Raw genomic sequence first — 16,021 nt, 5'->3', positions numbered from 1 at the left:
CACCCCAAGATTCGGGGGTCTCTCTCTCCCGCGGGGCCCCGGGAGGCCGGCGGGAGCAGGGTCCCCGGCGCCGCCGCCTCCGCGGGCGCCGGGGCGCGCGGGCCGGCGCGGGGCTTTATGCGCGCAGGGCTGCGGGGGGAGGAGCCGGCAGGTCGGCCCCCGGCGGGCCCTCCCCTCGGCCGTCCCCGCCCGCCCGCCCGAGCGGGGTCGGGGGAGGGGGCAGCATGGCCTGTCCGTCCGGCCCCCTTCGCCGCGCTCCTCATCTGCCCCGCGCCGAGCGCCGCCGCCGCCGCCGCCGCCGCCGCTCCGCTGCCCGCGCCGCCCGCGGCTCCCGATGGAGACTGACGCGCCCCAGCCCGGCCTCGCCTCCCCGGACTCGCCGCACGACCCCTGGTACGGCCCGGCCCGGCCCGGCCCGGCCTGCCCGGCCCGCGCCCGCGCCGGCCCCGCCAACATGGCCGATCTGGGTCGGGCCGGGCCTCCCCGGGGCCCGGGCCCGCGCCCCCTGCGCCCTGGCGCCCGGCGCTCACGCGGGCCCTTTGTGTCTCTCCTCCTCCCGCAGCAAGATGTTCATCGGGGGACTCAGTTGGCAGACTACGCAGGGTGAGCGAGCCCGGGAGCGCCCGCCGGCCCGGCAGGGCACCCCGGACCCCCCGGCGCCCCGGAACCGGACAGCCCAGCCCGACCCTGCGCCCCGCTGACCCCGGGCGCCCCCGCGCCCTCTTTTGCGCCCCGCCGGGGGTCCCCGAGAGCGCAGGGCGGTCCGCGAGTGCGCACGGCCCAGCGGGTGGAGCGGAGCAGATGAGGGGTTCGGGGGCCATCGGGGGGGCGGGCTGGGCCCCCGGGACCCGCCGGCGGCAGCGCCAACTCCGCTCGCACCTGCGGCTCAAACTTTTGTGAGGCGGCTCCCGGAGCGGCGGGAACCCGGCCGGAGCCGTCCCCCCTCCAGCCCAGCTCGGCCCTCGGCTTCCCGGGGCCCGGGTGGACGCCGGGAGGCTCCGCGGGAGCCGGGCGAGGGCAGGGGCGGGGGGTAGTGGAGAGCGCGCGGGCAGCTTGCGGCGGGGGCGGCGGGGCCGTGCCGGGGTCACCGGGGGCAAAGGACGGGGGAGGGGGGGAAGGGCGCCGGGCCCGGGCTGGTCCGAAGGCGGGTGTGTGGTTACAGAAGGGCTGCGCGAATACTTCGGCCAGTTCGGGGAGGTGAAGGAGTGTCTGGTGATGCGGGACCCCCTGACCAAGAGATCCAGGTGAGCGAGCCCCTCACCCACTCCTCCTGCTCCCGGCTCGCCCCCCTCCGCCCGCCACTCACTGCCTTGTAACCATCTGCCTCTCCCTCACTACGGCGCGCAGGGGTTTCGGCTTCGTCACTTTCATGGACCAGGCGGGGGTGGATAAAGTGCTGGCGCAATCGCGGCACGAGCTCGACTCCAAAACAGTGAGTGGCCCTCGGGGCTTCGGGGGTCCTTTGGGAGAGGGAGGCTGCGAGAGGAGAGGGTCAGATTCTCCCCCAGGGGAATAGCTGGACGGGATCCTTGAGGAAGGAGGGAGTTTTCTGAATAGGAGGGCTGCCGTGCTCCGAAACTTTGTCACTAGAGTTGGGGGGGGGGGGGGGGTGGGCAGCGAGGAGAAAAATCCCAGGGACAGCAATGCGATGCTACACCCCCCATTCCAACCCCCAGTACTGGTGAGGGAAGAGGCAGCTACTATCCCTCCCTATAAGTACTAATCTTGGAGCTTGGGGTGGGGCTAGGTCCCTCCCCTAGCCCAAATTGGGTGAGTCAGGGCTGTAGTGACCCACCCGCTGGCTTCTCTCCAGCCCTAACTAGTATTTGGCCCGGCACCACCACCACCCCGATTCCAGACCAATGGCAAAACCTCAGTGAGTCCCCTACCCTCCCCCCCACTTTCAGTCAATGAGCTTTGTGTGGAAGACACTCATCCTGCTTTGCCCGTGAAGGGGATTTATGAGAAGGGAGCTAGCCTGCCTGGAAACCACCCTGACGGACCCCTTCTGAGGACTTGATCTTAGGGAGAAGCTGCTTGCTTGGCATCCAAACTCCTGGAACATTTTGCTGCTGTCCCACTGCTCCCCAGTGTCTCGGGCCCTGCAGGGGGCGCTGGCTGAGGCCCTGCTCAAGGGGAGAGCGGAAAAGGAGAAAGTCAGAGGAGGGGTTACACAGCCGCGGGGCTGCGGGGCTGCCAAGGAGATGGTACAGTCTGCTCTCCTCGCTCCACACTCCCCCGCTCCCCGGGCCTGCCTGCTTGGGTCCATCACTGGCTCCTGTTTACCTGCAACAATAGCTGGTTGTGGCCAAGAATTTGTTCAATTACCGCCCCGTCCCGGGCTCCTGTTATCTCTGCTCAGTGGCTCCCACTCCCGCTCCCAGCAGTGAGCAAATGAGGCCAGGACTCAACTTCACCGGCCCTGAAAGGACCTTCTTGGCGCAGCCTGAGTGACCCAAGCTGGGAATGGAGAGACAGTGGCCTATTGTTTTTGGTGATTATCTGCCATCCTGCTGCCTGTTCTCCTACCATCCCCTGTCCTCAGAATGCACTGGTGGCTTCTGCAGTGCCCAGAAAGCTGCGATTTAGGGGCTGGAGCTGGGACAGGGGGGGCGGAAGATTGATAAACGGGAAGACTGAGAGGGGAGAGAGGAGGGTGCGGTGGGCCTCCTTAGGGCACCCAAAAAGGTGAGGGCTTTGTCTGCGTTCCTCTTCTGGCCTGGGGAAGGCGGTGGGGGGCGGTTTACTGTGGGGAGTCTATTTTGGGTTCTGACTTTCACCTTTTATTTACTTGTTGAGTTTATTTGTGTTGCCAGCCGTGAGTCAGCGAGGAGGTGGGGTGTTTCAGGAATTGGGGGTGTGTGGGTCTTGGGTACCGTCTCTCTGGGAGAGCCCCATCAGGGTCTTGGGGGCAGGGGAATCTGTTTGAAGTTGCTTCTGGGTGAAAAAGGATGAAAACGTCCGGAGAGGCCCAAAATCACGATTTCAGTCAGGGGAAAATGGGCAGCCGTGATTTTCCCTGGAGTCCGTTTGACCTCCTGGGGAGAGGAGCAACTGCCCCCGCGTGGGTTTTGGAGGTTCCATTTCTGTTTGCGGATTCCCAAGAGGGAGCCTGTCGGAGGCGGGTTTGTGTCTCAGGCAGAAAGAGGAGCCAGAACCAGTTCCCTAGATCGAGGCTGAGTTTTGAACAGAAGGAACTTTGGGAAAAGATAGATCCTCCATGCGATTGGCCGGCCAACTTCTGAATGATGTCCACCCAAGTGGGTGGCGAGAAACTCTGGAATGACCCGGCCTGTGGGTCCTGCTATGGTCACAATGTCTTACTTATGCCCTGGGTTTTGCTTCTGGTCAGGATGGGTATCGTAGGACCCAGAGGTACCCAAATCCAACAGGGACTTTCTAACGGAAACACGTCCCTGCTAACCAGGAGCCAGGTGCTGTCTGGATTTTTCCCTCTGGCTATTCACAACCTAGGCAAAGGTGGCCTGCTGCTAACAGCACCTTTGTGCAGGGAAGGCTGGTTCACAAAGGGCCGCTTTCACCCACCTTATCTCATTTGATTCCCCACAGTGGCCCCTGGGAAAACTACGTGTGTTTGTTCCCATTTTGCAGATGAGGGAACTGAGTTACCAAGATCACAGGCTTGGCAAGGGGACCGGAGTCTGAGTCTAAGTCCCATCCCCTTTCATGTCACCAAAGGCTGCACTCTGGTTCACCCCGAGCCTAGCTGCATTACCAGGGAGCAGTTTACTTGCAGCGTCACGGGGGCTCTTCCATGTGGCTAATCTTCAGAAACAGAACGGAGTCTGCTAGTGGCTGTGAACCCTCTTTTTCACAGCCTTTTTAAAGCCAAAGGGTGCTTCCATTTGCAAGGCTTCTGAAGGCTGAATCGCATGCCTCACCTGGGTGAAGTCAGGTAGGGAGGGCCCCGGACGTACCCAGCCCTTTAAGGAATAGACTTTGCTTACATTTTTCTGATGTGATGCCATACCAAGGGCTTTGTTTGCATTTTTTCACGTAATCCCCAGCCGACCCTTGGAGGTGGATATTTTTATTTGCCCATTTTGGCAGGTGAGCTTGGACCTGAGGCTCAGAGAGGTGAAGTCATTTGGCCCAATGTCTCTCAGCTAGGAAACAGTACAGGTGGGATTCGAACCCAGACAGTCTGACTCTGGAGCCGAAGCGTTTAACCGTGACCTTTCCCACAAGAGGCCATTGTGGTCTCATGGCAGGTCCTGTCAGCTCTGTGTCCTGGGACGAGAGAGGGCCTCAGGGTTGAAGGCTGTGTGATCTGAAGCGTGATGGCCAAGGCCCCTTCCACTTCTCCATTCTCTTTCAGATCGACCCCAAGGTGGCCTTTCCGCGGCGAGCACAGCCTAAGGTAGGTGTGTCAGTGTCTGGGAGGAGTTCTGTTACCATGGGCAACTCTGGGCGGTAATTTTCCCAGCATGCCTTCGGAAGATGCTTCTGGAAGCCCCATTTGGCATGTTTCTGGAATGGTCTGTGATGGGAGGAAGGGGATTCTTGAGGTCCTTTTGGGGAGGGAGGAGGAACCCCCTCAGGGCATTCATTGTCCTGTATTCGAAGCCAGTACAGTTTGAACCCTGAGTCTAATTCTGACCTCAGAGTTCACGGCTTCCGTGCCCAGAATTACCTCTGACCCTCCTAACCCCACCCCCTATCCCCACCCCCCCATCCCCTTCCCGGCTCTGGTTGAGGTGTGCTGGGTTTGAGAGAGAGATCAGGAGCCTGGCAATGAATCCCACCTTTCACTGTGCCCTGGATACCCCATCACCTGTTGTCTTTCAGCTTAGGTGGCTTTGGCTGCCTTCCCAGATGCTCTTTCCCAGGTGCTCTGGTGAATTTTTCTGGGGAGGGGCAAGAGAGTGCAGAAAACCGGTTTCTAGGCAGTAGAGCTCCATAGCATCCAAAACTTTGGGTTGCGGGTAGGGGCCTGAGATTCTATTCCAGACCTCAAGGGCAACCAGATCTTCATGTTCATGCGGTTAAATACAGGGGGTGAGAGGGAAGGCTGATTGCAGTATAGGGAGCCAGGACCCTTGAGTTGGTTGACTTGTCCTGTGTCTAGGACTAGGTCCTTCTCTAGGAGACTTGCTTCCCCCTTCGTAAGGGGCTTGGTGGGAGCCTAGGGTGCTTTAAGATTCTGAGTCACTTCTGCCACAGGAAAGGGAGAGGAACAAGTTTTAGGAGACAGGAAAGGGGCATCTCTGGAATGGGTCCAACAGCAGACCTGAAAGCAATTATGGAGCAGGTATTCCAAGGAAGCCGCACTAAGGAGCACATGGTCGGAACTGGGTTAATTCCATTAAGCAGTTTGGTGACAGAAGGTGCTTTAGTGTTAGGATGGGGCTGGGAATTGCCGCGGATTAGCCATGCGCTCCTGGGGTAATTAGAACCATGTGTTCTTCCTAAAACAGGGCTGGGGCCATGGGGCTGCCAGAGGTTGGGCTGGGAGGAGGTTGACAAGGACAATGTCGGTGTGGAGATCAGGGAGCCCCTGTGATGGGCTTTGGCCTCTCCCAGGGGGCTGGCAGAGTCTTCGGAGGTCACTGATGTCCCTTCCCCATACAAATGTTTAAGGAAGGCGTTTTCTGGACCCAGATCCCAGGGAGGGAAGCAGGAGGGAGGCAAATTCAAGCCAGCCAGAGTGTGGGGTGCACAGCTGCCATGACAGTGCTCCGAGGGGGAGCCTGGGGGGGGGGGGCACCTTCTGAGAGGCAGGGGCCACAGAGAGCTTGTCAGCTGGCGTCCTGGCAGGGGGACTGGAGGCCACAGGACTCAGATGCCCACTTTCTCATTCCCTCCCCCTAACAGATGGTGACTCGAACGAAGAAGATCTTTGTGGGGGGACTGTCGGTGAACACCACGGTGGAAGATGTGAAGCAATATTTTGAGCAGTTCGGGAAGGTTGGTCTGAGCTGGGGGTGCTTCCCCGGCTGTGAAAGCCCTGTAGAGTTGGTAGGCAGCAAGTGGGGTCATTCCAAGTCCTGCTCAAGATGAAAGGGAGGATGGGTCCTTCTGGGGGTGAGGCCAGGCCAACCTAGTGTCCAGGCCCTGGCCCATCTGTGGGCTTCAGACTCTGGATATGTCCCCTGGGAGAGGAAGCCACACACTAGCTGTCCCTGTTGTCACCTTTCCCCTGTGTTTTTCTCTTGCTTATCTTCATTCTCCCTAGGGAGGCTGAGCTCCCGTAGCCAGTTCAATCCAGTCACCCCTTGGCCTCCTGGGAGTTTGCACCTGTCCAGGCCACAGGCGGTTGCACCTTCCCCCACCCTTCCTGGTGAGGATGATAAGGAGGCAATAAATATGACTCCCAATTGCACCCGGCTTGCACAGGTGGGGGTTCGGGGCAGGGGCTGGGGGTGGCATTTATCCCTAGCTTTTGAGGAGCTGAAGAGAGCACCCCAAATTCCTGACCAGGGCCGGGATTGACTCTTAGCTCAGAGGTACATCGAACTCTCATTTAGGTTACGAAGAGGTAGAAGGTGTGGTGAAACCACGTAATAGGGGTGTCCCCAGAAAGGTGAGCAATAGGAACTTCCAGGACCCGTGGAGAGATGGCAGAGGGGTCCAAGTTAAAGTCTGGGGGTGAAAGAGGACGACTTGGCTGCAGGCTGGGGTCCCTAGTCTTTCTTCCGTGAGAGGAGCTAGAGGCTGGGTCTCTACTTTCCCACCAAGGCATATTCAGTTTCCTGTCAGGAAGAGGGCGGAGGGGAACGTGGCTTGGGAACTGGGATGGGAGCAGGGCTGTAGGTGGTTTTGCAGCCTCCCGTCTCCCAGGTAGAAGGGAAGGCGACCGGGGTCGCCCTGAGCAGCAGTTGCTGGCCCTGTGGGGGCCAGAGGCCCGGGCTGTGCGGGGACCTGGGTGCCGGGTGGCGGGCAGGTCGCCTGGCCTGGGCCCCAGAGGGAAGGCCGCTCCTGGGAAGCAGCAGGCCCCGCTCGACTCCGGCGGGGTGTCTTTGTGTCTGAGCGCCGAGCATTAGAGCTCGCACTAATCTGATCCAGCAGCTGTGATTGGAGGCCGCCTGCCCCCGGGGCCGGCGTTGCCATGGCAACCGGGCCCCAGGAGAAGCCGTCAGCGGCCGCGTCTTTTGTTCGGGCCTAAATCGGCGTTGGCATGTGAAACCGGCCCGGGGAGGCCAGGGGGGAGCCGGAGAATAGGCTGCCAGGGAGCGAGGGGGACAGCCGGGAATGCCAAGGGCCCCGCGGCGCCCACCCCCCCCCCCCCAGCCCGGACCGAGGGGCCGCCGCCGAGGGGGGAACAATGGTCAGCCGCCATGGCTGCCACTCAGGCTTAGCGGCCGCCGAACTTGGCGGCTCCCACTGGTCAGCAGGCCTCGGCCGCCTCCCCTCCCCCCTGCCCGAGCCCCCTTGCCCCCGGGTTCCCATGGAGACCAAAGCCTATTAAGGACACTGGGCCTGGAGCCTCCCTCCCCTCTGCTGGCCCCTGGGACGGGGATACCATAGGGGAACCCTGGACTCAGGGCCACTTTTCTTGCTCCCTGCCCTGGCCTCAAGCTCCTCACCCCACTTTGGAACCTTCCAGCCAAGCCCCAGGTTGAAGGTCTGGGAAACCAGCAAAGGTGGAATTGGAACCGTGGGTGAAGGAAAGTGGGAAGGTCTGACCATTTGGGCTCAATCAGTTTGTGGGTCAGGCAGGGACTCAAAGCTGAGCAGGATTAGGGGAGACTGTGGCTGGTGCTTCTCTTCATTCATTTATTCAACAAATAATTATTTACATCTTAACAAGTCAAGGTGCTCCCTAGGATGGTGATCGTTTACATAGGCGCTGCCCTCAGTGGAACCTGCAAAGCCAGCAGTTTCGTGCTTCTTACTAGCTTTGCCACTATCTGCTATGTGACTATGGGCAAGTCTCTCTGTAATAAAGATCATAATAATGGCCACTGTTAATTGAGCACTTACTGCATCCCAGGAACTAGGAGTTAAGAGCATTGCAGGCTCTATCTCATTTAACTCCTTTCTATAAGGTAGACACTTATACCCATTTTACAGATAAGGAATCGAAGTCATGGAGACCTAAAGTCACTTGCCCCAATTTACCTAAGCTGCAAATGCAGGATCCAGGATTCCATTTCAGGACTGTCCTACTCAAAGCCTGCGCTTTTATCACAACCCTCCTTTCTGGATTTCTGTTTTCCATTGGTAAAGTAAGATGTGCTGAGCCCAAAATGTCTATCTTAGCTAGAGTATCTAGCTGATTTGGGATTGGGATCAGAATGGATCCCTAAGGATAAGAGTGAGGGTAGCCCTCTGCTGCAGGTTCCATGGACAGGAAGCCCCTTGGGGTGGGAGAGTTCATTTCCTTCTGAGTCTCCTGACTCAGTGGGGTCCTGGTTCTCCCAGAGGAGAGATGGAGGCCAGGTGAAGCTTGGTGCCTAAACAGAGCTGGGGGTTAGCCCTAGTTCAAGGGCTTACCCTTCTACTTTTTTTTTTTTTTTTTAGGAGGTACTGGGGATTGAACCCAGGATCTCATACATGTGAAACAGGTGCTCATCCACTGACCTATATCTGCTCCCCTCCCCTTCTACTCTACTGAGACAGGGGATGCCCTTTACAAGGCAGATAGGGCCTGGGAAGAGAAGGAAAGAGAGTGGGGGAAGAACAGGCTGTGCCCTATGATCCCAGGAATTTTTCCTTCATCTCTTGGGTGCCTGGTCATTTGGAGGAGGGTAAATCAGCCCTTAGCTTAACCCCAAGAGATATCTGACATTGGTTGAAGAATTAAGCAGGCAAAGAGGAGACCCCCCCATGGGAAGGCAGAGGAGGAGATGGGACTAGGAGAGAAAAGCTGAGGTCTTCGGCTATCCATACAGCCAAGGGGATGCCTTGAGGCAGTAGCAGAAAGAGAAGACTGGGGTCCCAGAGAGGGTGGCTAAGGTAGATCCTCCTCTCTCCTTGACCCTTTTCCCTTCCCCCAGTCAGTGGGAGGCAAGCAGCCCAGGCGCTGAACTCTGCTTGCTTTAATTACAGCCTCTAGCAGAAGGAAACCTCAATTAGAGGAAAAGATCTGTACCGGGAGAGGAGAGTTGAGTCTGGCTGAAGTGGCTGCTGTCCGCCTGGCCTTTTGCTTCCCAACTCTGTCGTATCCTGCTCCCATAGTTCCTCCTTTAGCTCCAGCTCTGTGTCTCCTCCTCCCCATCTTGGTATAGGACCTTGGGCAAGTGACAGCACCTTTCTGAGTTCATTTCCTTTATCTACAAAATGGGGTTCTTACCATGCGTGGAATGTTGGGAGAATATGCTCGTAAAGCTTCTGGGTCAAAGTGCCAGGAACATTGGAGGAGCTTAATGAATGGAGCCTGGTCCATTGAGAAGCTGCTGGCTGAAAGCAGGGGCTGTGACATCCAGTGTAGGTGGAAAGCTGTCCCCTGTGCAGGGAGCAGGCTTAGGGTAAAGCCTGGACTGGACTCCAGGGGAGTGAGTTGGGAGCCACACTGCCTCTGGGTGGCAGTAGGGTCCCCTAGTATCTTGTGGGTCCTCCATGGCAGGCTCTGTTTCAGGTGGACGATGCCATGCTGATGTTTGACAAAACCACCAACCGGCACCGAGGTGAGCATGGCCCCCTCCCCCTCCCCAGGCTGGGCCGGGGGGCCTGTGGTCAGCCAGGGGGCTGTAGGTCACAGCTGCCCTTTCATCTTGCCTCCTGACATCCTATCCCTGAGGATCTGCATCCTCTCCCGGGCCTGGCCTTACAGAGGGCTTTTGTCCCGCCCGTTTCCTGTGCTGGAAACTTGCCGAGTTACAGACACCCGAGAGGAGGAGCAGAGGAGCTACCCACCCCCCCCAAACTTAGCCCAACTTAGCTCTCCCCCCAGTCTCCTGCCACCGCCACCGCCACCCAGCCTGGTGTCTGCCCAGGCTTACCTTGTCTCTGGTAACCAGAGTTTAGACCAGACTGCCCTCGGGTCAGGCAGACTCCTCAGCCCAGGCAATCCCCGCCCCCAACCTTGAACCTGGGAGTTTCTGGGCCACAGTGTGTACCCTGCCAGTTTGTTTTCTTCCCAGGGGCTTTGCCTTCTGAGAAATCCCGTTCCATTCCCTGGAGGCACACCCAGGAAGAGGCGGGGTTATTTCTCCAGTTGCTTCAGGACTTGGAGATTTTTCTGGGAGTAGGGCATGTGCTGTGTGTGTGTTTACATCTGTGTATGCAGGGGTGTCGGGTGTCTGTGTCTGAATATCTGTGAATGGCTGGTAGATTGGGGTAACTTTGCAGATGTTGGGGGGCCTCTGAGCGCCAGTGAGTGTCTTCGTGATATATGCATAACTAGGTGTGTGTGTGCACACGTATATGTGTGCACATGTGTGTTTGCCTTTGCGCAAATTCAAGAGTGTCTGTGTGTGTTCTTTCTTCCTTCTTTGGAAAGCACCTGAGGAAGAGAAAAGGCATGATGAGAGTATTCCCATCACAGCTCTGCCACTTTCTAATTTGCGGTGTGACCTTGGGCAAGTCACTTCACTTTGCTGAGCCCTATTTAGGGCTAAAAAGCCTGTCTCAGCGGGTAGTTGAGAGGCTCCCAGGCTGTGGGCAGAAGCCTGTCGTTAACTCTCCAAGAGAGGAGGTGGTATGACTCTTGGCTGGGTTTTGACCATGGACCCTGGTTCTGACCCTACCTTTGCCCCTTGTCCTCCCCCTAGGGTTCGGGTTTGTCACGTTCGAGAGCGAGGACATTGTGGAGAAAGTGTGTGAAATCCACTTCCATGAAATTAACAATAAAATGGTGAGTTGGGATTGGACTGGGACGGAGGTACAGAGAGGGCCTGGGGCGGACCCCAGCCAGCCAGCCAGCCAGCCTGGGAGGCTTGAGGTCCTGGAGCCTGGTGGAGGCTTGGAGCTTGGAGCGGGGAGGAGCAGGGCCACTTGCCCCACCCCCTAGAAATCCACACAGGAAGGCGGGGTCACGTGTTGGTCAAAAGCCTGGTTTGTGCAGTCAGAGAGATGTGGGTTAAACTCCTGACTCCGTCTCTTTCAGGTCTAGTCACTGGGCAGATGACTTCTCCTCTCTGAGCCTCAGTTTCCTCATCTGTCAAATGGGGGTGATAATAGCACCTACATGGCAGGGTTAATGTCAGCATTTGACAGGATACTGCAAGCAAAGGGTTTTACATAGTCCCTAGCATCTAGTGAGCGCTCCGTTAAGTGCTAGCTGTGAAATTAATAACGAAGGGACCTTCCAGCGATCGCGAGGGACTGACTGCCAGGTCTCCTTGCAGGTGGAATGTAAGAAAGCTCAGCCCAAAGAGGTGATGTCGCCGACGGGCTCGGCCAGGGGGAGGTCCCGAGTCATGCCCTATGGAATGGACGCCTTCATGCTGGGAATCGGCATGCTGGGTACGTGCCGCGTCCGCGCCGGCAGTTTCTTCCTGCCCGGAACCGCCCCCGGGGCTGCTGGGGTCTGCGTGGGCGCTGCGTCTCCTCTGCGGTCTGCCTTCCCATCTGAGTCATTGGGTGGGAGTGGGGACGAGGGCTCTCAGGTCCGGCCGGCCTCCCCAGGTGCGCTGGTTTGGCTGGAGTGTGCTGCCCTCTGCTGATTGCCAGAAGAATGGTCCAGCTGTTCCACCTTTACGTGGTCCTCCCGGCCAGCCAGCCAGCCCGCCAGCCAGTCTGCCAGCACATTATTTGTTGAACAACTACTGTATGCAAGGCATGGTGCCAGGGACTACAACAGGGACTTTCCTTGGAGATTTGTGGTCTGGTGGGGAAAACAAACTAAGTACGATGATAAATACGTTTAGGATGGAGGAGTGTAGGGTGTAAGGGAGCATGGAAGACCCTGACTGAGACTTGGAGGAGTCAGAAAAGAAGTTCGATTTAAGCCGAGTCACTGGGATGAGTAGAATCCAGGGCAGGGGAGAAGGAAGGGAAAAAAGTGTTCCAGGAAGAAGGAACATTTGCAAAGGCTTCTTATCCACTGAACTAGAATTTATTCAGCAACTTCTGGGTAGCAGAACCTGCCCTCCTGGGGTTCACCCTCAAGTGGGAAGACTTAAGAATAAAAAGACGTATGAATAAAAAGCAATGCCACCACAGATCGGAGGCTGGGGGAGACTCAAGGAGGCACCTGACCTCACCTGGGAATCAGGGAAGGCTCCCTGGAAGAGGGGAGACCTGTGATGATCGGGTATTGATTCCATGTGGAGTGCTTTGGGCTCAGGACCAAGGATGGTGAATCTGAACTTGGTCCCTGGGAAGTTCTGAACTTGTCTCCCTGGGGACACCAGATGCCTTATACCAGGTACAGGGGAGGGGGGCGTAGTGCAGGCTCAGGAGTCAAAATTGAGATCACAGAAAAGGTGGGGGAGGAGAGTACCTTCCAAATAGGGTGCACTATTTTCTCTTTAAAATTTTTTTGAAAAAGTTTTTTATTTGGGAATAAGTTTAAACTTTCTGAAGAGTTGAAAAAATAAAAGAGTACAAAAGGGAACAGATGTAGCACATTGATTGAGCGCCTTCTTCCCATGTGAAGGTCCCCAGGTTCAATCTTTGGTACTGCCTACAAAAAGAAAAGAAAAGAAAGGAAAAGAAAAGAAAAGAAAAAAGAAAAGAGTACAAAGGGTGTTCATTTAGCCTTTACCCAGATTCACCTGCTAACATTTTACCCTTCTTCTTGATCATTTTCTCTCTGTATTTATATATATGTGTATGTGTGAGCATGTATAATCACACATGTGCATACACACACTTGTGATCGCTTCCCTGAATTATTTGAAGATCAGTTATCCTTTATCCCTAAATATCCCCACCCCAGTTATCTGTTCTCTGTGTCTATTGGCTGCGTGTTCTTCTTTGTCTGCTTCTGTTGTCAGCAGCACGGGAATCTGTGTCTCTTTTTGTTGCGTCATCTTGTTCTTGTGTCAGCTCTCCGTGTGTGTGGCGCCATTCCTGGGCAGGCTGAACTTTCTTTCGCGCTGGGCGGCTCTCCTTACGGGGCACACTCCTTGTGCGTGAGGCTCCCCTATGCGGGGGACACTCCTCCGTGGCACGGCACTCCCTGCGCACATCAGCACTGCACGTGGGCCAGCTCCACACGGGTCAAGGAGGCCCGGGGTTTGAACCCTGGACATCCCATGTGGTAGACGGACACCCTAACCACTGGGCCAAGTCCGTTTCCCATATCCCTAAATACTCTGGGTGTGCATTTTCTATGAGGGATTTTTTTTTTCATGTAGCCACTGTACAGTTATCAACTTCATAAATTTATATTGATACATTTTTTATCTAATCTGCCTATTTTCCAATTTCATCAGTAGATAATTTTCTTTCTAGCACATTCTTGCCCTCCAGGTTAGAATCAGATCTTACATTTAATTGTGGGAAAACTTTAGCTTCCTCTAATCTGGAAAATTGAGAAAGTTTCTTGTTTAAGGTGATTCATGATCAGGTTTCATCCCCATTTAATAGGTGAAAAAAAAAGAAAACTTCTAGCAAGAATGGTGGATTGTGGTAATGGAGGCACAACACTGTGAACAAAACTGGCAGTACTGACATATGTATATCTGAATGTGGTTAAAAGGGGAAACCTTAGGTTGTATATATGGTACTAGAATAAAAATTTGAAAAAAAAGCACCATGGAACTGCACGACACAAACCGTGAACCCTAAATTAAACCATGGGCTATAGTTAATAGCACAATTATAAAAATGGGCTTTCATCAATTGTAACAAATGTACCACACCAATGCAAGGTGTTAAAAATAGGGTGGTCTATGGGAATCCCGTGTTTTATGCATGATTGTTCTATAAACCTACAACTTCTCTAATTGAAAAGAATGGTGATTAAGAGCCTTGGAGCCAGTCGCATCTGAATTTGAATCCCACTAAATGGTTTTTCTTTCAACTCTGCAATTATTTATTAAATGCACACTGTATAGCAGGTGCCATGCTGGTTCCAGAGATACAGAAATCAGAGATGGGGAAGGCAGGAAAAAAAGCACTTAAAGAAATCATGAGATAAATTCACACAGTGATCATCAGAGCTATGAAGGGGAAAACCAGGTGATGTGATGAAGACTAACTAATTGGAGAGGGGATTCCTGTGGGCAGACCTCGCTGAGCAGGGGACACTGAGGAGGACCCAGCTGTGCCAAAAGAGGGTTCCAGGCAGAGAGAGCAGCACAAGCAAAGGCCCTGAGGTGGAAAGGAGCCTGCCGAATTTGAGGGACAGCAGGAAGGTCAGTGAGATTGGGGCAGAGAGCAGGAGATGCGGACCGGGAGGAAGGCAAGAGCCAGGGCACGGAGGGTCTTGTAAGCCATGATAAGGGGTTTGGATTCCTCTCCCCAATAAGGGTGGACCTGTCTCAGCCTCAGTTTCCTCGTTGGTAAAATGGGGCTCCTGGGATTCTTGTGAGGTTTGAGGAGACGATTAAATGTGCCACAGGCTTAGTATAGGGCTTGGCAGGCGGAAGGACTACGCTAAGTATGACTGACTTCATCACGATGCAAGGCCGGGAGGAGGAACTGAGCGGCTCAGACCTGCGTCCCCGGGGAGCCGGGCCCGAGCTGCAGGTGAGGCAGCTGACATGGCCCCTCGCCCCTTCAGGTTACCCGGGTTTCCAAGCCACGACCTATGCCAGCCGGAGTTACACAGGCCTCGCCCCCGGCTACACCTACCAGTTTCCCGGTAAGTGCTGCTTTGTGCCCCTGCTGCCAGCATGTCCCCAGCTCCCAGGCAGTCTGACTCCCTCAGGGTGGTGTTCTGGGGGTGCATGGCTGGGGCAGGGTTCTGCCTGCTGAGGCTTGGAAGGAAGGGCATGTCTGAGGAAGGAGCGGCTCCCCCCCACCAGTCACCTCCCACCCCCTCCCCAGGAGCTGGGGGCGGGGTTCCCGGCGTGGCCCGCGTGGCCCCTCTGCCTGCCTCCTGCCTTCCTCTCCTCCCCACGCCCCCCTGGGTTGCCACTTCCACCAAAGAGGGCATCGGGCTGGTGGCGGGGAGCTCCCCGAGGAGGAGCGATGCGGCCCTGTGTTTATGGACACACAATGACCAGGTGCTCTGCTGAGCCCTTTCAAGGCCAAATAAGAGCTTTTAAGACCCTAAATGTTCGGGGGAGAGGGGGAGGATGTTTTTAACACTATGATCATTTGTAATTCAAAATAAAAATAACACCTTAAAATAAGTGGCAGGGAGCCCAAGAAGGTTCTGAACTTTCCTACAATGCTTATTCAATGTTGTTTTCTTTGAAATATCAAATACAAAATTTTTGTAAGCTTTTTTTTTTGGGGGGGGGTTCTTTTTTTTTCAGAGGGGCCCGAAGTGCTTACATTATCTGGGCCGTCCAGCTTGGAATCTTTTGTATACGTTGTGTTGTCTGATCCTCACAGTGGTCTCATGGGGGAGACTATTTTATTTTATTTTTAATAAATCTTTTTTTTAAATTTATTTATCTCCCCCCCCGCCCCATTGTCTGCACACGGGTCAAGGAGGCCCGGGGTTTGAACCACGGACCTCCCATGTGGTAGACGGACGCCCTAACCACTGGGCCAAGTCCACTTCCCCGGGGGAGACTATTTTAAACCTCATTTTATAGATGAGGAAACAGGCTCAGAGAAGAAAAATGACTGGCTAAGTGAGTCAGCGAGAAAGTGGCAGGGCTGGGAATCAAACTCAAGCCTGACTGCTCTAGGGCCATTGGCTCTTCATCCGTGCAGCCTCCCCACAAAAAAAGGAGGAGAAGAAGAGGATTCTGGGAGATGTTTTGATGCAATCAGAAGCCATTTATTACCCAGTCTTGACTAGCTCCAGCATTGCCCCATGCCCAGGGTAGAGGTGGCAACCCTGCCCTTTCTCGCTCCCTCTCTCCTCTCTGTGTCTCCTCCCCCTTCCCTGACCTGCTGGGACCTTGCACTCCCCCATCCCCAGCTCTTGGGTCCTGTGCATGGCCCGACCCCCACCCAGTGTCCCTACGGGTGCATCCGTCCTCCCTGGGCCATGCCCAAGGGGCCTCTCCTGCTTCCTCCTAAGCTGTTTTACGTTTCATTTTAGAAT

General features: G+C 55.7%; 1 protein-coding gene across 1 annotated transcript; it reads left to right on the top strand.

Annotated features, from left to right (window-relative positions):
* The first annotated feature begins 277 nt into the window (after positions 1-277).
* On the top strand, positions 278-15,035 carry MSI1 (musashi RNA binding protein 1). The gene is made up of 11 exons (XM_071209665.1): positions 278-393; positions 563-603; positions 1,163-1,244; positions 1,348-1,432; positions 4,340-4,381; positions 5,836-5,928; positions 9,542-9,590; positions 10,677-10,759; positions 11,253-11,370; positions 14,579-14,659; positions 14,845-15,035. The coding sequence occupies exons 1-11, from the start codon at positions 335-337 to the stop codon at positions 15,033-15,035; spliced, it is 924 nt and encodes a 307-aa protein (XP_071065766.1). The 5' UTR covers positions 278-334.
* The last annotated feature ends 986 nt before the right edge of the window (positions 15,036-16,021 follow it).

This window comes from Dasypus novemcinctus, chromosome 19 (assembly GCF_030445035.2).
Source record: "Dasypus novemcinctus isolate mDasNov1 chromosome 19, mDasNov1.1.hap2, whole genome shotgun sequence".
NCBI lineage: Eukaryota > Metazoa > Chordata > Mammalia > Cingulata > Dasypodidae > Dasypus > Dasypus novemcinctus.
This window is presented reverse-complemented; position numbering and strand designations above follow the sequence as displayed.